The sequence below is a fragment of the Musa acuminata genome, chromosome BXJ3-9, assembly GCF_036884655.1.
Source record: "Musa acuminata AAA Group cultivar baxijiao chromosome BXJ3-9, Cavendish_Baxijiao_AAA, whole genome shotgun sequence".
Taxonomy (NCBI): Eukaryota; Viridiplantae; Streptophyta; class Magnoliopsida; order Zingiberales; family Musaceae; genus Musa; species Musa acuminata.
Window position 1 is genome coordinate 5,887,505 of NC_088357.1, and position 21,625 is coordinate 5,909,129.

A 21,625-nucleotide genomic window follows, 5' to 3' on the forward strand; every position below is an offset into this window, starting at 1 on the left:
TCTGAGAACTCTCAGAGCTCTTTCTTGGCTTTTAGATATATGTTTGTCATTATAATAGATAACTATAGCATGCCAATTTGAATAAGAATTGGGATCTTCTACAATCTGCCACCCCGATTCCTACGCCTCATGCACCATCCATACTTTGGCAAGAGTTCAGCAAGCTGTGCAGGCTTGCAAAAAGCTTCACTGGGCATATCTCTCCATCAAGATTGTTCTTTGGAAGCTGTTTATTACGTGGGCGATTGCTGAGCTTGATGCAAGTGCTTGCAAATTACTGGGGCAGGTTTTCACGAGGAAGAAAGAGGACAGAGAGAGAAAAAAATTCTTTGATCTGCCCAATCAGAGACCTGGAGATGGAGATGCGATTGCTTGTTCTTGGAAGCCGACAGGCACAAGCTACAAAAGCTCTGGGTGACATCATGGGGTGAGGCCAAGGCTTTGTTAAGATTAGGAGAATAATGGCCCAAAAAGGTTGCCTGCTGCAGTTTTACCACGGGAAAAAGGAAAAAGAAGAGTGTGGTGCTGAAGACAGCAGCCGGCAGCGGGACCATATCTGAAGGATTGCTCTGGTGGCAGCAATGATGAACCCTAAAACCGTGGATTTGGAAGCATCTAATTCCCATATTCAAATATGGGTGAGTGTTTGTGTGTTCATGGCTCAAGCATGGAAGTTCTTCTTTGTCAGCTAAATCCTCATTGTCTGAATTATGTTACTCATGAGAGAAAATTGGTATGATGAAATTTTGACCACAGCCATTTCCAAACCAATTTGAGGAAGCTGAACATTTTCTCACCTCTTTGGCAGATCACTTCCTCATGTAAAGCTTAGACTCCCTGCAGTATGTTCATTTCCATCATTTGATCGGATGCAGATAAGATAAAATATTTGCAGCTGAGTGCAATGCATCATCTCCTGCAGCCGAGGCCAGATGAGCAGACCACCACTCAGCTTGCACAAAAGCTGAACATGGATGGACATGATCAAACTAGCTAAGTTTAACATAGACCAGTTCTGTCCTCATCAAAGAATCCTATGTTTTTGTTTCTACTCAGCTGACCACAGACGACATCATTTTTTTCTGCCCAGGAAGAAGGTCAGCATCTCACATGGCTCATGCAAAGTGTGGACGGGAGGGAAGCAACATAACCATTAAGGGATGATATTTCCTAGAAACTAAGAAGAGCTTGAGTGGACATCACAACAGCTGCTGCAGTCTCTCTGTAAACTGAGAGGATATGGAATTGCTCAAATCATCCACAAACCTCAGCTTTCCAGAAAGTGGCTGCTGATCTCCCTCCAAAGTCCAGAGTGATTCTCTGATCACAAAAGAATGATGAAGGAAGACAAACCTGCAAATTTTCCTTCCCATACTAGTTCTTGATGGCCATGAAAGGGATAGATTTTGATCCTAGTTACTGTGAATTGGATGGTCATTGTGGCACAAGTTTTCTGATACATTATACAATCTTACGTTTCAATCAACAGAATAGCAAACATAAAAGAAAAAAAATATATATCCAACCATAAAATTAATGTCTTTTCCCATAGTCGAGTGAAGCAAAATTCTCATGGACCATATAGATTTTTTACCTTGTAAAGTCTGAGTAACTTGGAAGGATTTCGTCTTTGCTGATTCTGAATCTCCTTCTCGGAAATCAAGACTGCAGGAGCTCAAAATCAATAGATCTCTTTGGATGTCATGACACAAGAGTTTTCATGTAATGTGCACAAATCTTACTGAAACACAAACAAAGAAGAATTCATCGACTAATGCTGAAATTTCAAGGAGGAATTCACAAAATTCACCTACCCATGGGATGTGTCTGCTCCTGAAGAATGCTTGTGAGTGCTGAAGAGTGTTTCCTCTTTGAAAGAAGTCCTGAATTGCCATCCCTTCCCACAGCTTTCTTGACCCTCTTCTTCTCTCCCTCCTACCTGTGTTTTTGGAGGTTTTGTACAAGAGAAGTTCAAGAAAGCTGTGGAAGGGAATGGCATGGACTTGGAATGCAGCAACTCCAATCCTCCCCATTCTCATGGTTATTACAAGGAGCTACTCACTCCATGCTCAATGGTGTGACCAACAATACTTATAAGATCTCTGTGTGAGCTGTGTCCATTTGTTCTCTAGAAGTTATCATAAAAGTGATTTCAATGTGTGTCTGCTGGAGGTAAAAATAGAAATCAAATTTCCACATATATCCCTTTACATTTTAATTTGACATATATATATATATATATATATCTCCCTCCAAAAGCTAAAATTTGGTATATAATATTATGATTAATCTTCATTATCGACGCATTTAATTTATTAGATGAACTCTAATTTTACAAATGCATTATAATGCTAAATCATTAGTAATAAAGTAGATTTTTTTAACTCAAACAAACCAATATCGATCATAATTATAATATATATTTTTTTTTGAAAAGATAAGCGATAAAGATGAATTTTAGTCTCAAAATCTTGTACCGATCTAACAAAGTAAGCTAGTTAGCATCTTCAATTTAACATGCGGGATCTTAATATTCGGAGAATATAGATTTGAAATGCAATGTTGCCAAACTTGCAAGGATATATATGAAAAAAAATCAGAATAAACAGGAAAGAGTAGATGTGATCTGGAACTTTTGGTGGACCACATTGCATGAATGTCATCTCTGGCCTATCAGAAGCCTTCTCTGTCCTTGGCATGCTTTGCAGAGAGAGAGAAATAGAGAGAGAGAGAGAGAGAGAGAGAGAGTGAGAAGAGTGTCAGAAGAATAGGGGAAGAAAATAAAGGTGAATTATTTGAGGGCCCTAATTGGATCCCTATTGTCTTTGCCACCGAAGGTGTAGAGAAATGCCACAAATGCTTACTCGGTGATGTTTAGGTCTGGATCGACAAAAGGACAAATATTGTGCCGATCACATCAAATGTCAAGTGTCAGATTCGTAGAGTTTATCATCCAATCAAGTCTGCCTTGGGAACAATCCCAACTGTAAACGTGTAGCCACACTAAATCATACTGCTAAATCTATATTCATATTATATCTAATTTGCACCTCTAAACTTTAATTTAGCACGTTCTTGTGGAATCTAAATGCTTGCCGGTGTAATCAATTCTCATCAGTTGAACCTTAGCATAATGATGCTACAACAGCACAACAAAAGATATAAACTCTATTTTGTTTTATACGTCGTAGCTGATGAGTCAATACGGTTTGGTTTGAAGCATGTATGCAAGGTTGTCAAACATGACTTTCCGGTTGGAACAAGTCGATGTATGGTTTGGTTGCCCCAAGGAAGATCAAGTTGAGATGTGTTGCAAGATCAAGTTGAGATGTGTTTTGCAACGCTCCACCCTTTCGTGCATAACTCTGGTTTCTACACATAGGTTAGGGTTAGGAGTGGATTTTTCATCTCGACCACTTTGAAACTCATGTCACTAAGAAGAAGTGATGGTAAGATTAAATGTTCGAAGTATGACCTCTGGCATTGGCCTAGAGATTGACTTTTATATCTGCAATCGAAGGTTTACGATCAATTAATGTCCGTCGATATCTTAGGCTATTGGTCTGTATGCCCTATGTAAGCACTGATCGATTTGCTCAATCCTGTGTCATGCGACATTGCTTCACGCTTCTCAAGCTGCTCTCTACGGTGTAACGCCACCTCGTACAGCCTTAGTCGGCATGGGTGCAATCGGTAGGAGATGCAAGTGCAGACGACTGTCTCGTACAGGTTCGAGGTGTTGCATTGACGTAGCACATCATGTTAGCATGAAGCACCATGTCGGCTTTGACGTGACAGTTGATTGCAGTCACGGGGATAATACCGGAATATGCTCTATCAACTCCATTCTAAATTCCGTCGATATCTTAGGCTATTGGTCTGTATGCCCTATGCAAGCACTGATCGATCTGCTCAATCCTGTGTCATGCGACATTGCTTCACGCTTCTCAAGCTGCTCTCTACGGTGTAACGCCACCTCGTACAGCCTTAGTCGGCATGGGTGCAATCGGTAGGAGATGCAAGTGCAGACGACTGTCTCGTACGGGTTCGAGGTGTTGCATTGACGTAGCACATCATGTTAGCATGAAGCACCATGTCGGCTTTGACGTGACAGTTGATTGCAGTCACGGGGATAATACCGAAATATGCTCTATCAACTCCATTCTAAATCATATCATCGCATTATGTTGGTCGCACAAAATCATAATTGTGATATTGTATGATCAATTCTGTACGGAAAAGAAAAAGGCAAGGTAGGATTATAAAGTGGATGCAAGATGATGGATCACGTGGAAGAGATTCGTGTGGAGGAAGGGTACGACGGATTGCGTGCTTTTAACTGATGAGCCCTATGGAGCATTCAGAGAGCTGCCCATGGAGCAGACGAAGGAAGAGCGCGAGGGAGGGGGCAGACGCGGCCGCAGTGGTCACATGGAAGCATGTGATGGCACACCGCAATGTCCGTCGCGGAGTTAATACGTGAACGCGGGTGCGGGCTTCTGGTCCCCATGGCGGCGGCATGCCATCCCCCCGTCTCCAGTCGGTGGTGGCGGCACCCCAATAGGCCGTCCCTTCCTCTGCCGAACCGCACTACATGGCAGATTGAACGATGGAACGGTGACAGCCCATCTATTTGTTGAAGACCGGTAATGGACAATAATTGGGCCCGTTGGACTCGTTGATCCATTGTATTCGTGGGCCATTTCTTCAATCTGTAAACGATCGACTAAATCTAATTACATTCGAACACAGTTTACCCTTTTGGAGTTCACAATAATTTATGATCTTGCATAGAATACATCCCGATCCGGTGATTAATTTTGATTATGCGACTCTTAAGAGGATCGAAGCGTCCTAATCATTTTCTTTTTGGGTTGGGAGGCCCCCATTGTTCTTCGTGGGCCTCGATGGGCCTTAGGGGCATTTGGATCCTATGTCGTCTGGCACGGTTTTCGGAAGATGAGGAGGAGGTTCACGAATCTTGAAGAGAATCGGGCGGTTCTCTTTTCGCACGGCGCAAGTTTGGCCGGCTCAATGACGCAGCGGATCCCAACCCTCGTGCGAGGCAATGGATGGGCCGTTATTATGGTTTCACGCGGTTTCGTGGGATGCGTACTTCCTACCACGCGGAAAAAGGCGTATTAAAGTCTCTGTTCATCTCCCTCTTCCTCCTCGTCAAAGCCCTCCATTCCCCATGCCTTGTCCTCTCCATACCGAGCGGGAGGTAATGGAGTTCCTCCTCTTGTTTGCCATATTCGTCTTCACCTGCGGCCTCATCAACTGCCGCCGCTTCCTCCCCGGGTCTAAGCTAATAGCATGGCTTTGCTCATTTCTGCCCACTTCCTTCTCATCACCAAAGCTAGCAGAAAGAGCAGCGGAGGAGGAGGAGGAGGAGGAGGAGGAGGAGGTTGACGATGAGCTCGAAAGCATATTCTCGACCTTCGACAAGGACGGCGACGGCTTCATCACCGTGAAGGAGTTGGAGGAGTCGCTCGGGCGGTTGGGCCTCGCTGTCACAGACAACGAGGTGATGAGCATGATGGAAAGAGTCGATGCGAATGGAGATGGCCTCATAGACCTCGACGAATTCCGCGAGCTCTACGCCGAGCTGGGGAGAAACCAAGAAGGAGGCCATGAGAGGGGTTTGGTGGCGAGAGAAGAGGAAGAAGAGACGGATTTGAGAGAGGCTTTTGACGTCTTCGATGGGAACAGAGATGGGCTGATTACGGCGGAGGAGTTGGCCATGGTGCTGAAATCTCTGGGGCTGAAGCAAGGGGCAAAGTTGGAGGACTGCAGGGACATGATAGGGAGGGTGGACAGAGATGGGGATGGCAAGGTGAACTTTGATGAGTTCAAGAAAATGATGAAGATGAAAGGGGGGAAGCTCTTCTGATCCATTTGTCAGCTCCCTTCCGCTGCCATTACCAGAACAAAGCAGACATCTATGTACAGATGTGATCTATCGCTAACCCATGTTCATCTTCTTCTCTGTTCATCAATTTTCTTCTTTACTCCTTGTAATGAATGCTCACTTCTCTCAAGATACGAACAACTTGTTATTGCGACTTGAATGGAGAACGGATTAACATGCTTCTTCTTCAGAAACATGACAAGCTTTTAGTCTATCCAATATATTTTACATTTCAGAAATCATTTGTAGATTTCACATGACCCACGAATCATGTGCTGCGAGATCGATGGTTGGATTAACTTGACAAATTGAACTCAATGACTAAATCTTCTAAGCTTGTTGAAAAGCTGTTTGAGCTGACAGATCTGAGGTCAAGAGCTGGATACATTGAGGAGACTGCTCAAAACACAGGGTCTCTTTATTGTGTCAAGTAGTTTGTTTGATTAGTTCACTAGAACACTTGATGCTGCTGTGGCGACTAAATCATTGAATCAAAGTAGTCTATTAAAATGGTTTTATTCTGAAGTGGTCAGATTGATGTGGAGTTTATATAATGTTGCTGTCAGAAGACCATTTGTTGGCCATCAACCAATTCCCAGGCCTTGGCATTACCATGTCTATATCCTTTGCTTGACTTTGTCCAAGGTAGGGTCAAGGAGGCCGGCTTTTCTTTTGCTTTAGGAGAGAATTGATTCCTCCTCAGAGTGCGATACTTTTCTTCGGAAGATCAATCCATGGAATGAGTGAAGAATAGTTGCAAGTCCAGAAGAACATTGAAGGAAGTCACGTTCTTTGTTGAACTCAACGTGAAACCAGTGCTGTATTCTTGGAGAATCCATTCTAATTTGCTTGCTATACACTGATGGATGGATCACAATATAGCCTACGAGAATATCCAAGATCACAAGTTCAAGCTTATATAAAGCTTACAGATCTTTTGATACTAAAGTTAGGCTCTCCGAGTGGATTAGATGATACTAAGACGATAAAAAATGTTTATATCATACCCAAACCCTTTTTCCTCATAATAACTACAGAAAGAGATCTATTGGTGTGACAGGACTTTGGGAAGGTACAGCTGACAACAAGCATCCAGACCTAACAATCAACCTTGAGCTTGTTTTCCATGTTTAGCACGAGTTAGAACATGTCTTCGTCAAATTCCTTCTGAATACTTGAAAGTTTCCATTCCCATGTTGTCTTACATGATGACACCTTGACATCATTTTCGCAGTCGATATGTGATCATATCATGTACTTCACACGTAGAGACGGCATATCTGACATAGTTTGAAGGTACAACACAAGTCAATTTCGTGTCAAACAATCGAAAAGCAGCCTTATCGCATGTCATTTTAACTGTCACTGTGCTGTGATAAAGAGAGGAACTGCGGGAACGAAAGAATCATATTGTTAGCTCTTTGTTTCTTCCCAAAAAAAAGGGCAAAGAGATCATAATTATGCATCAAATGGTCAGTATCTGCATAGACTTCAGACCGATTCGTACATTGATTTGAAACGAGCCACCAGTTATCATTATGCCATGCAACAACAGCACCATGGAAACTTCTTTCTTTCCCAGCAAGTGAGCTGCTTTACTTTTATTGCACTCACGGTGGCGTAGGACATGGTTTCCATTGGGTCTCACACCTTTGTAAGATTACAGCTTATAAAACCATGGCCGTGTCACCCCTTAACGTAGCTTCCATTAGTTTGATGTGGTAGATACCACAAGCATGCTGTGGAAGAGGAAGAACATAGCTTGCTAGCACAATAGTCCACTTGTTATACTAAATGGTATGAGTAAGTACACTGATTCGCTGGTTTATTCTTAATGTATTGGGTACGAAACATTCCAACGAAGCAGACAACGTAGCCACAAAGTCACAGGCGGACATCATCCACCATGGGAGACTTGGTAGGCGACATTGGTTCCAAGGGATCTCCTCCACTGTGCTTTGAACAGGTCCCCTCGGTCATGTGAAGATGACCTTACCATCTCTTCGTGCACAAGAAATGTCACTAAGTTATTAGTGTAGGTTACGGCTTCACGTCTTCTGTATACAGAATCATTAAAGTTGATCCATAAGCATCAGAGAAAATTAAGAATCAAATTAAAGATCAAATCAACAATCAAACTACGAAGCTGTCGAGCTTCCTTTCGGTTAAATTCCTGGTTTTATTGCAACCACCGGTCTTCAATTAAAACTGAAAGCAACATTTCTTCTAAATTTACCAGTTTAAAGTTTTTTAGTTATCTATTTTAAATGATATTTATGTTTTTATTAATTTTTCATGTATATTTTTCATATTACTTTTATTATAAAACTTCAAACGAATGGATAGAATTAACAGTGACAAAATTTTAAGACAAAATATAATAGTGAATGAATAATTAAGATTCGTCGTTTTGACTGATCAAATGTGGTCCTCTCTGATTTATGTATTAATTGGTATCGATGTATCCATATATATGTGCATCAATATGTAACGGAGAAAAAAAAAATAAAGGAGGGGAAAAAGGAAAAAGAGATAATAGAGGAAGACAAGACAAGGAAAAAAAATAATAGAGTGGAGGAAAAAAAAATAATGGTAGGCAGTGATCCATTATAACAATGATTTTCGGGTGGCGCACTAATGGACTCACGTTAAATCTATTAAATTATTTTTATTTAGTTAGATCAGTTCAATCTTATTTTTGAATCGATGGAAATAGAAACGATGTTTATGTCTAAATTAGCATATATTATCAGTTTAGTACCAAGTCAAGTAAAAAAAATAGTTTGTAAACTGGAAATAGGAGAGATGTTTATGTCTAAACTGGAAATAGTTTGTAAGGAAGTCTCTTGACTAAAAAAAATATTTTTGATGTATTTTTGCTAATATAAAATTAATTACTGAATTATCATATATCTTAACTCAATCAATTAATGTAACAAAGGTTCGTAATTTTGTACCATACCGAAGTTTTGATGTTAGCTCAGTACGATATGATAATGTATACCGAACGATATACCAAATGATATACTGCTCATTATATATATATATAAACGGGACGACGCCTCAACGACGTCGCCCCGCGTGAGATGGAAAAGGCGACATAGTCTTATATATATATATATATATATATATATATATATATATATATATATATATATATATATAATTTCGTTTTGTTCGATAATGAGTGGTCCGTTTACCGATCAACTGATGGACCAGTACGTATTATCCGTATCGGACGGTATTATTCGAAATTGTATACGTTGAATGTAATACTTATATTTCTAAGAGGACTATATATGTATATATATATATGTTTGGCACAAATCTAAAAAAAAAATATTTTAGTTTACTTATTCCAAATTACTTAACCACGGACAAACGAGACCATACCACAGTTAAGTTTTGAGCGTAATGACTCGAGTGACCTCCAAAGCACCCGTAACCCCGCCTCCCCCCGCGCTCTGTGTTTGACCACCTGACTAAGAAATGACATATAATGACTCGTTCCTTTCTTCCCTCTCCATTACTCTATTCCAGTGTCGTTGGCCGCTAGCGCGGACCTCCGGGAGATCATCGGGCGACCACTGAAATTGGTGGTCGTGGCGAGCGAATTCGGCACCGACTCTTGGCGTAATCGGATCGGTGACGGTCCGCAAATCACCACTGCGCTACCCTCTCGCGAGCTCTCTGTCATGGAATTGGGGCCGGACGCCGGCGATGACGGCTACCGGGTTCAGTCATGACGATCGCATGTTTCCTTCTTCTGATTCTATTCGCGCAAGCATGCGGCCAGCAAGGTAATTGAGCATCACATCTTCTATCATACATCGATTTCCTTGCTTCCTTTGTGGTTATAGAGAGTCTTGGTGTCATGTAACTGAACGATGGTTCAACTTTCATGTGATTAACCTGTCGATCAAGTCCTGTTTGAGTTATGGGTAAGACGGATTTCAAATCTTTTGGGCAAGGTTTAGTTGAGTATTTATCAGTTTATGTTTTCTATAACAGCAACTTCACGATAATTTGGAGTTATCCTTTGATTGCAAATGAATATTTAGCAAGTTGGGCTGCTTCGTTGCTATATAGGTCTATGTAATCTGAATTGATGCATCTCGGGAGGTAAATCAGTCGCGTTAGCTATCTACATTTGCAATATGTACCTACTCTTGTTTGAGTTCGCTGCAACTGGAGCTTCAAGAGTCAAGACCTGTCATGTACTTGGGGCCAGGTTCAACATATCAAAAGCTACTGGCAGTACCATGTGCCAATTAGTTCCTAAGAACGTAGTTGTGGACGCCATATAAGGGGTACTTTCTTCATAGTTCATAATGACCTTCACAAATGAATTCTGTCATCATCCTGCTTCGCCTCAAGTTTCTCACTGCCATTAAGCAGGGGAAAATGTACAGGAAATGAAAAAATCCAAAAAATTTCCTGAAATGCCATAACATTTCGAAGAATGAGGAGTTTCTAGTTGTAATTTGAATGGTAATGCCAATATTACTTATTGTCCCAGAGTAACAAAATGTTTAGCTTTCAGAACTGCTTGTAACTCTCTCTACCGAGGACTGCCATTTCATGGCGGGGTGGTCTTCTGCCATAGCATGCTCTTGTATCAGCCAACACATGCAGATAACTGACTTGGCCATATTTTAACACCCGAAATCAGGTTGGTGTGAGGCATGCCTATGCATTTTTAGGGTGAAATATTTCACGACATGCCGACATGTGCTGATTGGCACCATATTCCTTGTTTTCTAGTGTTATGCAAAATAATGATTCAAACAGAGGATAATTGCATTCAGTTTTTACCTTTTCGATGGTGATCTAGATTATTATCTTCTGTTGCTAACTTCTTTTTTTCCAAGTCCCTGTGCTCGAATACTGATGTAATTTAACTCACAAGTTAGCTGCTAGTGCATCAATACATGCTTTCGATATAATGGATACATCATGACTAGAAGTCTGCACATACCCCTTCTATTGATCAAGACATGCTTGTTTTTCATATTTTGAAGATTTATCTTGTAAATTGTTGATACCATGTCATTAAATTATTTCAGGAACTTTCATTTTGAATATCGCAACCAATGAACTTTTGCAATTAGCAAATTCTAGGTCTGTTCCTAAGCTTTACCTTCTCTCTTCTTGCCACTTTGTAGATGATGTGAGAATGGATTTTTCAATAGTGGTTGTAGTGGAAAAGGTTAGAAATGAACTTCTGTTGTGGAATCAAGGAAACAAAATTTTTCAGAATTGGTCTGGTGACCCATGCTCTCCCTCTCCATGGGAAGGTTTTACTTGTCAAATGTTAAACCATACATTTACTATAACACACCTGTAAGTGCCTTCATCATTCCAATACCGCAAATGTCTTAATATTCTGTTCTTTCACTTATTTTGCTTCTTTACTGTTGATGCCTTCTTATCATTCTTGCTTCCATGCTGTTATAGTCAGCTTATACTTTCTTCATATTACACAATTTTAAGACATCTAAATTTTATTCAGGAATCTCTCATCAAATAATTTGCAAGGGTCAATTCCTACATCCATCGGTGACCTATCAGAGCTAAGAGAGCTGTATATCTCACTGCTTCCTGGAATCATGAGTTCATCACATAATTTTATTTGCCTTGTTCTCTGCTCTGAATCATCCGGTACTTTCTATATGCAGGTATTTGGAGGATAATAACTTTACAGGGTCTGTTCCAGAATATTTCGTGTCACTTCACCATTTGTCAAATCTGTATGTTTGTTAATATCTTTATTCTCTTGCTTCTTCTTATATTTACTTTGGGTGTTTGGTTCACCAATAATTGTCCTTACAGTTGCAACATGTCATGATGCTTCACCCATATGGTGCTTATCCTCTCTTTTTCTGGAGATACAATTATCAAATGAAAAGCTTGACTTTTTGCATTTTCCTTTTTTAGGTCCATAAAGTGCAACCCACACTTAGACAGTCAACTCCCTCCTGGTTTATCAAGAAGGAATCTTACCGTAAGGTATGAAAATCATGCTGATTTATGTTCATATTAATAAATTTGATGGTTGATGGTAATGTATCTTATATGTTCATCTCAACTGTGGTCTTCAGTTCCGGAAACTGTCTCAGGAAAAATGCTTCTGAAACAAGTTCTTCTCAACGAAGAATTTATCTGCTAGGAGCTGGAGGGTCTCTTACTTTCAGTCTTGCATTTGCTATTTGTTTCAACTGTTTCTACAAACGTGCCAATCACTCTGATAGAAGAGATCACCTGGACATTAAGAGTATGTCTGAATTCTTATCTTCTCAGAATTGCTGCAGAAATTATTATGTAATAGGCAAAAAAGTTGACCAACTATGCTTAGGGAAAGATGTCTTACCTTTAGTGTTAGGAAACTTTATTTGGCTTTTAAATTTTTTTCAGGATGTGTTTAAAATTGTCTACCTACTAATATTTTTTTAGGTAATATGTTTAACTACTAATAATTACCAATTGATAGGTGTCTTCTGAGACCAGGCACTGGATTAATACAAAGGGCCATTGGAATATAATTTCTTTGCTCAATAATGAATTGAGATATGTTTCTAAGACCCATTGTAAACCATATGTTAAGAAAAAATGTGAAAAATCTTTTAAATGACTAAAAGCCTCTTATGAAAGTTTTGTTTTTCTTATACTTGCATAGTTTGTGTATGATTTAAACAATTTTTGGAATGCAAAATTTGTAACATAAAGAGCTAAGTGGAATAACTCATTAGTAATTCAATTGTCTCTATTGTTCCAAAGAGTGTTAAATTTTTTATGATGTGAAACATAGGGTTTCTAATATGATTCGTCTTACCGGTCTGTACTGGTGTACCGATCGGCCATCGGTATGATATGTATCGATCCATACTAATATACAGACATATGGTACAGTGGGCCATACCGATAGACCGATATGTACCACCCATACCGGTCCTCTGTCAGACTGGTAAGTACTTCTCGGTGCGGTGACTCTTACTTCTATGTTGGGCATACACCAATGTTGATAGGATTTTCTTTACAGATAGCTGATTTCATAATCTCCTTATATTTGAGTTTTCCTTTTATAAATAGCTAATTTCATGGTTTCCTTTTATAAATGCAGATATAGTTTTCTCAGAATCAAGTGTTGATGATGTTTCAACAAACCTGGTAGTGCATCAGTTTTCTCTTAAATATATCGAAAGTGCCACATGCAACTACAAAACCTTGATTGGAGAGGGTGGATTTGGAACTGTTTACCGTGGTATTCTCCCTCATGGTCAAGAAGTGGCTGTAAAGGTTCGATCAGCTACATCAACTCAGGGAACCCGTGAATTTAATAATGAGGTAAAATAGCTGTCAGTTTCTTTCTTTTTCTTTTTTACTATAATCATTAATCTTATGTTTGTAATTCTCAAAAAATGCAAGTTTGTCTGAGCCTAGCTGCCACTTTTATGTTCATCATTCTCGTATACACTTAGTATGGATTGTAGTTGACTTGTCTCATAGCTTGGAAGTTCAGTTTTGGAAGATGCCACTACTATATGTGGAGCTCAGACTTTATTGCCTGAAATCAACTCCAATTAGCAACGCCAATAAATAATGTTATAGTCTTGTTAAAATCCACTGTATCAATAGTTTCTAACTTTCTATTATATCCTTAATGGATATCCAAACCAAAAGTAAGCCTCTCTACTCTCTAGTCATGTGTTGTTTCCACTTTTCGCAGGTGAACCTTCTTTCAACTATCATGCATGAAAATTTGGTGCCGCTTCTTGGCTACTGCTCTGAAAATGATCAACAAATACTTGTCTACCCCTTCATGTCAAATGGTTCTTTACAAGATCGACTATATGGTATCATTTTAATGAAAAACACTAAGTTCTCTGTTCTTTAATATATATATATATATATATATATATATATATATATATATATATATATATATTTCTTTTTTACTATTCTTATATCTCAATTTCTAGGGGCATCAGCAAAGAGGAAGATTCTCGATTGGCCAGCTAGGCTTTCTATTGTGCTTGGTGCTGCTAGAGGCAAGCATCATCCTCTGAATTTGCTTTCTATTAGATTGTTCATATTTGTTAGGAACTGTTATAAGCTATATATATTTTCATAATTTGCTACAATTTCCCAATTAAATGCCTACTGAACTGTAGAAAAAACAACTTATATGTTTAAAGTAATTTATTTCTTTTTTTTTCTTAACTTGAATTTGTGCATTGAAATATCATCTTGTGCCTGTTGGCGTGGATGCTAAGTAGCGCCAGTTGGCATGAACTGTAGAAAAGAGAACTATGTACCACACCAACAAGGGGATGTTACTCGGAAGACTGAAACCTATGATGTGTTTATCTACCAAGGACTTTGCCTTCCACTTGTTAGTTCCATATCAATCCCATGTTGGCTAATACAATACCAGTTTGATACCATGTTGACACATATGATGACCAGTGTATTGCTTTAGTGCAATTAGTTGTGCTTGACCAATAAAAAAGTTTCCACTTAATATTTGTCTAAGCAGGTCAATACATTGTTGATCATATTAAAAATAATATTAACCCAGTACGAAGTCATACGCACAAATAAAATCAACAAATTACAATTCAACTGTCCATTATCAAATAACCATTTATGCATTAATAATTTAATATGACTAACAAGTATAATATTATGCAAGGTTCACAACACTGGTCTATATTTAATAATGACCATACACTAGGCTAATATACTGATATAGTTATATTGACACCCAACACTGATCGGTGTTCATGGTATACTGGAAAGTTATAATGAAACCATTGATCATGGTATCAGTCATATCCAATATGATACTGATTCATATTGATATTTTCCAAGCCTTCAAGGTTGGTCCATTTTAGTTTATATCTCATACTTATAGTTAAAAACTGTTCAGAATTGGCTTCAATCAATCAATTGGATATTAGCAGATTTTAGACAATTTTAGCCATTGTTTGTAGTATTGACTGATCTTAATGCGGCACCCTGATGTGGTATAATCTAAAATCAATTTGATTTGGCTGTATTCTGGCCCATATAGCCAGAAATTGATCAGCATTTGCTATATTTGATCAAGCTCGACCATCATTGACCAATTTTACTAATTTAGGTGATTTGATAGATTCAGAAGAAAAGGTAAGAGATGTTGCTACCGGTGTTTTTGTTGTTCCATGCAAGGTTCTTTTTGTTGTTTTTTCAGTTTTTTTCCGGATTTTTTCAAAATTTGTGTTGGCACACTGACACCAGTCTATACTGATATGGTACAAGACTGAGCCCTGACCGAGACACTACTGACACAAAATTATGAACCTTGATTCCATGCTATAATATTATATAACATTGTTACAATTTTTGTATATTTCATATGTATATACTGAAATAAGAGTTCATAGGGACATTCTTTTTGTCAAATTATCCTAATATAGATCTGCAAAAATTTTGACTGTTTTGCATTTATCATGACTCTTATGCACACTGTCACTACTAAACTGCTCAACCTATACATAGCTCTGGTGTCAGATTCCCATTAAGCACCAAAAATAGAGTTGTGACATGTTTTATCTTTTGATATGTCTCAGGTTTAATGTATTTACACACTTTTTTTGAGCGATGCATCATTCATAGAGATGTGAAGTCCAGCAACATTCTTTTGGACCATAGCATGTGCGGTAAAGTGGCAGACTTAGGTTTCTCTAAATTTGCACCACAAGAGGAAGATAGTGGAGCTTCACTTGAAGTAAGAGGAACTGCTGGATATTTGGACCCAGAGTAAGTTTGCTAATGATGTCTTACATATACTGTTTATGCTTTTGCATGTTCAACTTCTAAGTGTTGTGATATTTCTAGTTCTTCCCTGACTGGATATACTTATTTGATGACTGCTTGTACAATTTTGGTATCAGAAAAATTACATGTATCTACTAAAGAAGGACATGCGAGAAAATTAGAAAGAATGCCAGATGATGTTTTGAGATGAAAATCAGGCAAAAAAGGAGTGACCAGGAAGAAATAAGATCTTAACTCACACGGTGAACCAATAAAACACCCACAGGATATTGGTACATATCATGCCAAAACATGATATGACATGGATGGCACAAAAAGGAAAATTTAGAAGAACAAAAAAAAGGCATGAAGAAAAAGAAGGTGGATGGTTTGTCATCTTTGAGAAAATAAGTAAAAGAACAAAACAGATCCATATCTATTTTGCAAATGTGGAACCCAGCCAGATGTTGAGCAAGAGAGACTGAGAGGGGAGATTGAGAGGGGAAGAAGGGGGATAGGGCTTGGGCAAGGGATGGATAGGAGAGAATACAAAACACATAGGAAGAAACTTACATGTTATTGGTTATGTTTCAATCAATACTGCTGGAATACTGCTTGTATAGGTAGAACTTACAAGTTATTGGTTATGTTTCAAACGGTACTGCTTAAATCCTGCTTGGTATAGGTGGTATAGAAAAGCACCAAGCTGTATGATTGGTGCATGGTGATACTGCCTGGAGTAGGCTGCTCCACATATCAGTACTAGCTTGGACCGGAAAATATTTGCTGTTATGGTTGATCTCCACATTCCAGAAGATATTTCTTGCTTTCTCATATATTAGTCAACAGAGACAGGTCTATAAAAATTTCTGGATTTAACTCTCCAAATAATGTTTATATTTTAGCATAACTGGTACTTAGAGCAAATATAATAATTAATGTATACCAATGCAAGAAGGCAAGAACTCAATGTCAACCCCGAATTTAGTGAATCTAAATTTGTGTTGTTTCTTCTTAACATTTATAGCTTGAGACAATGGGTTCCATATGTTCTTGTTTCGGTTATTAGTTAACTACAAACCCATAAACCCAAACATGGAATACCAGCACCTTGTTTTGCTATCAGAAACTTCACTAAGAGATTACTAGGCAACTGATTGTTCTGAAATGAATTCTTAGGAGAAAGGTTCAAATGGATGACAAAGTGACAGAGAGTATATGGTGCCATTGTGGCATTTGAATGGGCTATATGATTCCATTGAAAGGAGAATTCCATTTTATCTTAAAACTAAAAAACAGATTAGTGGGAACATTCCACATTGAATAATTATTAAGTGTAGTCATCAGCAATAACTTGTACATTTCAAAGGAAAGCAATGGCTCCATGACACTACTGTCCTATGTAATAAGTTGTAAGTGTCCAAAGTTGTCATTACAGAATTGTAAGCAAATATACAAGTGCATCATATTTTGTCACCAAACTATGTTCTTCTGTAAAGCAATTGAACTTTTGAAGTTTCTGTCGTTAATGTTAATTGAAACCGACTTGTTTTTCTTTATGTCTGGTGCCAACTTGCTTATGAAACATTCAGCTGACTTCTTTGTTGCATAAATCTCAAGCTTCTTCCTGGTCAACAATAACACATGAGCAATGACACATCATAATAGCATGACATTAGCAATTTAGCATATGGATCTTTTCTCATGGCACTTGAGATCATAACTGGGTTATTGCAGTTCTTTGCTAGATGGCATGCCCCTGATGTTTTGTTTAACTGGAATGTTGTATGCCAGTATTTTTTCTGTTGTTACTACTTACTAGTATTGTCATTATTATGACTTGCATTTTTTTGTTTCTTTCTGCTTTATCACTCTTTGCTGCTATCTTCTTGTTTCAATCATTTTTTTTGTTTCTATTGTATTACTTTTAATGTGATTGTATATTATGCTATTCTTTTTCTACTCGTACATTGATGTTGCCTTTAGGTTTCTTTTTTTTTTTTGTACAATTGGATTATTTTCTTTTGTACAATTTTTTATGTAATCGTGACCAATAATAATTATCTGTCATTCTAGTTTTCTAGTTATATTTTTTGCACTTGAAACTTTTTAGTCATTTCACTTAATTTTATCTGATTTCTTGAATTTTCACACCATTACAACTTTTGCTAATATCTAACATAGTATTTTGATCTGACTTTGATATTGTTTTTTCGTTATGTTTCTTGTTTGATCAACTATCTGTTAGATTATAAGAAAATTGTTCATTTATTTTTTATTTAGATATTCATGGGATTTTTTTATTTTTTAATGATATCTTAAATTCATCAGGCTTAGGCATGAATGCCTAGGTGGCCTAGTGTTGCCTAGCTGCCTTAACAATATTGAATAAAATCATATCATCTGCATACAATATCAGCCATAGAAGTTTATGAATATACCTAACATGTTTTCATGAGAAACTTAATAGACTTCATGTTTTGGGGCTTGGCGTCGCAGAGGATGTGCGAAGGTATCGGCCAGCTTAGCTGGTAATGACTTTGATAGTATATCGCAAGGTCCTGATCTTGAATCCTGCTTTCGCCACTTACTCTTTGACAAAAAAAAAAAAGTTTGCATGAGAAAGGCTAAAATTTCTTATTTCATATTGGATTCAATAAACTTTTGCATTGGCTATCAGCTACCTAAAATGACTCTCCCTTTTTGGATACTGAGACTGGGTGGAGCTGCTTGCAATCCACAAATTATTTAACTTAAATCTGAAGCCACATTCAAGTATTTCACTTGATTAAGTGTACATTATCTCACAACCTATCACATTCACTCATTATGCAGTGATGGAAAATGGAGTGCACCACAAGCTGAAACATTGATTTTTTCTTTTATTCCAGATATTACTCAACCCAGCAGTTATCATCTAAAAGTGACGTCTTTAGTTTTGGGGTGGTTCTTCTAGAGATTGTCACTGGAAGGGAGCCCCTGAACATTCACAGGCCAAGAAGCGAATGGAGCTTAGTTGAATGGGTAAGATCTCTCTATCGTGTCCTTGTTTTTTCATTATAGCATTGAAGTCAATATGACAAAGATACCTGGGAGGATCTAGATCAAGCTTGTAGAAAGTTTTATACTTATCCTGGATGGCCAGCAACAAGGAATGGAAATTAATCTTACTCAACATACAATTAGAATCTCTACTGACAAATCCCACAGGGTTTTTTGTCAAATGGTAAAACAAGGAAACTACATATGATTTTGATCTTGTTCTTGTGCCATTTCTTAGTCTCGACAAGTTTTTCTAGTCCTGAATTGATTTCTGAGTATTTTCTTTATTAATTAATTTTTAAATGTTGGGCTTAAAGGATAAATCTAATCTTATTATGGGCTTTTTTTCTTTTACGAGCACAAAAATATGGTAAGATAAGATCTTAAATTTATAGTTTTACATGAGTTTGAAATAGGAGAACGTGAAACAAAATCGTCAGAACCAATTTGAGTAGTAGTTGAATGGTTACTCTATAAACAAAGATTAGTGGAGTTAGTTATGTGTGGCAATAACACACATTTTGGATGAAAGAAACCACATTTCTTTAGGCTTTATGGTCTATCTTCTTTCTCTATGATGTAAAATATCTTTCAATTTCTAGCTGTTTTCTTTCAATCCATGGTCTGCTACCCCCTCATCTTCTCATTTTGATTCCATTACTTTAATTGTTATTTAGCTATTTGTTGCTTTAGTTTGCTACCATAGATTTATGGTTGATGCTATCAAATTAGAGCATTGTTGTGTATTATCATGCCACTTCGTTTTGCATAAATAATTTATTAATATTGCAAAGATCAGTTATTCTTGTGACCAAGGTACTGCAGTGCATAGCACATATAAAGCATATAGTGATATATGGAGGTATATATGGTTAGTTTGATATTGGTAAATCCAAAATTGTAAATAAGTAAAGAAACATGGCCATATGCTAAGATCCCATAAGAAACCTATGAGTGATATTTATACTCTTGCAAGAAGCAATTTGAGTGATAGCCGACGAGAAATGGGAAAAGGTGTATGCGACTAAAGTCATATTATCACCAAGCTAAGATATATGTTGTTATATGCAGCCATGAATTTATGCTTTTGAGGACTGCAAAAGTAATCGCATAGGTATATGTGACTGCATATTATGCAAACAAAGCAGTATTGCTTATTGCAGCCACATTCATCGCACACACTCGTCTGGCTGCATAAAGTGTTTTTTCCTTAAACATTGATGAAAGTCTTTACAGTCTTAAATAGTGTTGCAGAAAATGAAATTAGCTGTACAACTTTCTTGTCAATCTATACCAAAGGTCTTGTTACTCTTTTAGCTAACTAGAAAGACCATCACAGAGGTCCTATAGAGATTGTTGGCTCCTTGTAAGTGTTCTAATTTTTTTTATTTTTCATCAACAACAACAACACAACAAAGTCATATTTGGAATCTGCTACATGGATCTTTTGTCATCGAGATCTATACAAAATCATATATGTAATTAAGTTAAGAATATTTAAATTATTATTTATAGTTTCTATTAAGATTTTTTAGGTCTTCTTTGCCTTTCTACTTTTCCTTATACCACTACTAATTCTCATTTAATCTCTTCTAGTAAATAATATACATCTATAAATAACATACACCAGGGAATTTTTTTTATTTTTTCCTTATCGAAAAAATTTCCCTTCAAATCATTTCTTAATTACAATCCAAGTGCTCAACCTTATCTCATTAGATTCCATTGATGCCCCATATAGATAGTGAAAATAATCTGCTACTTTGGAAAAAATTAGAAAAACCATTAAACTGAAACTTTGATTGTATCATGGACCTATTTGATAAAATAAATGAATTCCTTGTGGTAACTATTATTCTGTTATTGTGTTCTCAGATATATCATCATATTAGAAAATCAAAATAGATCCTTGTACGATTGTATCTCTTGTCCACTTTGTCTACTTTGTGGTGAATAAGAAATTATTGACCGCATCAGTTCTTCATATCAGTCTTCTAGACAATGAAACCATTCTCAATAAATAATTCATTTTTTTATGCTTTCTGCTCACAAAAACTTTCTGTTGACTGATGACAGTTGCAAAAATCTTCTTAAACTTTTTGATTCTCATTCTAACCATCATGCACTGTTGATGTAGGCAAAACCATATATTAGAGAATCAAGGATTGAAGAAATTGTTGATCCTAGTATAAAAGGACAGTACCATCCGGAGGCGATGTGGCGGGTGGTTGAGACTGCATCATGTTGTGTTGAGCCCATCGGAAGCTACCGGCCGAATATGGTGGATGTCGTCCGTGAACTGGAGGATGCCCTGATAATTGAGAACAATGCATCAGAGTACATGAGGTCTATTGAAAGCATGGGAGGATCCAACCGCTACTTGTCACTCGAGAAAAAGATCATAATACCAAGCGCAGAACCAACTGGACCCTAATCAAGTTTTTAGCCAAGCAGTTGAAGCTACACTTCCAAAATAATTCCGCATGGATGGTAAGAAAACAAATGAACGTAAGGTCCCTCGGTCATCCTAAATTTGATAAAAGAACAGTTGTTCTATGGCCTATACCTCAGGAACAAGATCGGTAAGTTGACATCCTCATGTTGTTGCCCATTGAATGTATAAAGCATCATCTTAATTTTTCCTTTGACACTATTGCTCCAGCCACCTCACAATAATTTCTGTGTATGTTGGTACAAATTGAACTAAATGCCTGCTTCTAGGGGTGGACTTGATTCATTCAGTTGGGTTTTATTGGTTCTCAAACTGAACAAAACATATTTGGTTCCTGTTCCTAAACTGAGATGTAGCTGAACCAGACTTCTAGTTCAGTTCTTGATTTCTTAATATATGTTAACTCCAGCATATCTGGACTA

At 37.6% G+C, this 21,625-nt stretch overlaps 2 protein-coding genes across 4 annotated transcripts; both read left to right on the plus strand.

The window, feature by feature from the left end:
- Positions 1–5,164: 5,164 nt before the first annotated feature.
- Positions 5,165–6,238, plus strand: LOC135648532 (calmodulin-like protein 7). Its single transcript, XM_065166290.1, has one exon. It carries the CDS (start codon positions 5,195–5,197, stop codon positions 5,891–5,893), a length of 699 nt encoding a protein of 232 aa, XP_065022362.1. The 5' UTR covers positions 5,165–5,194; the 3' UTR covers positions 5,894–6,238.
- A 3,198-nt stretch (positions 6,239–9,436) lies between these two features.
- LOC135582605 (nodulation receptor kinase-like) lies at positions 9,437–21,492 on the plus strand. Of its 3 annotated transcripts, none has more exons than XM_065168389.1 (12): positions 9,437–9,711; positions 11,077–11,254; positions 11,424–11,495; positions 11,590–11,661; positions 11,849–11,920; positions 12,013–12,185; positions 13,032–13,255; positions 13,638–13,764; positions 13,891–13,959; positions 15,523–15,712; positions 18,601–18,733; positions 20,889–21,492. In XM_065168389.1, exons 1-12 carry the CDS (start codon positions 9,654–9,656, stop codon positions 21,183–21,185), a joined length of 1,665 nt encoding a protein of 554 aa, XP_065024461.1. In that variant the 5' UTR covers positions 9,437–9,653; the 3' UTR covers positions 21,186–21,492. The 3 variants fall into 3 exon arrangements, with proteins under 3 accessions (XP_065024461.1, XP_065024462.1, XP_065024463.1); XM_065168390.1 differs by having other exon boundaries at positions 13,900–13,959; XM_065168391.1 differs by lacking the exon at positions 11,077–11,254.
- The last annotated feature ends 133 nt before the right edge of the window (positions 21,493–21,625 follow it).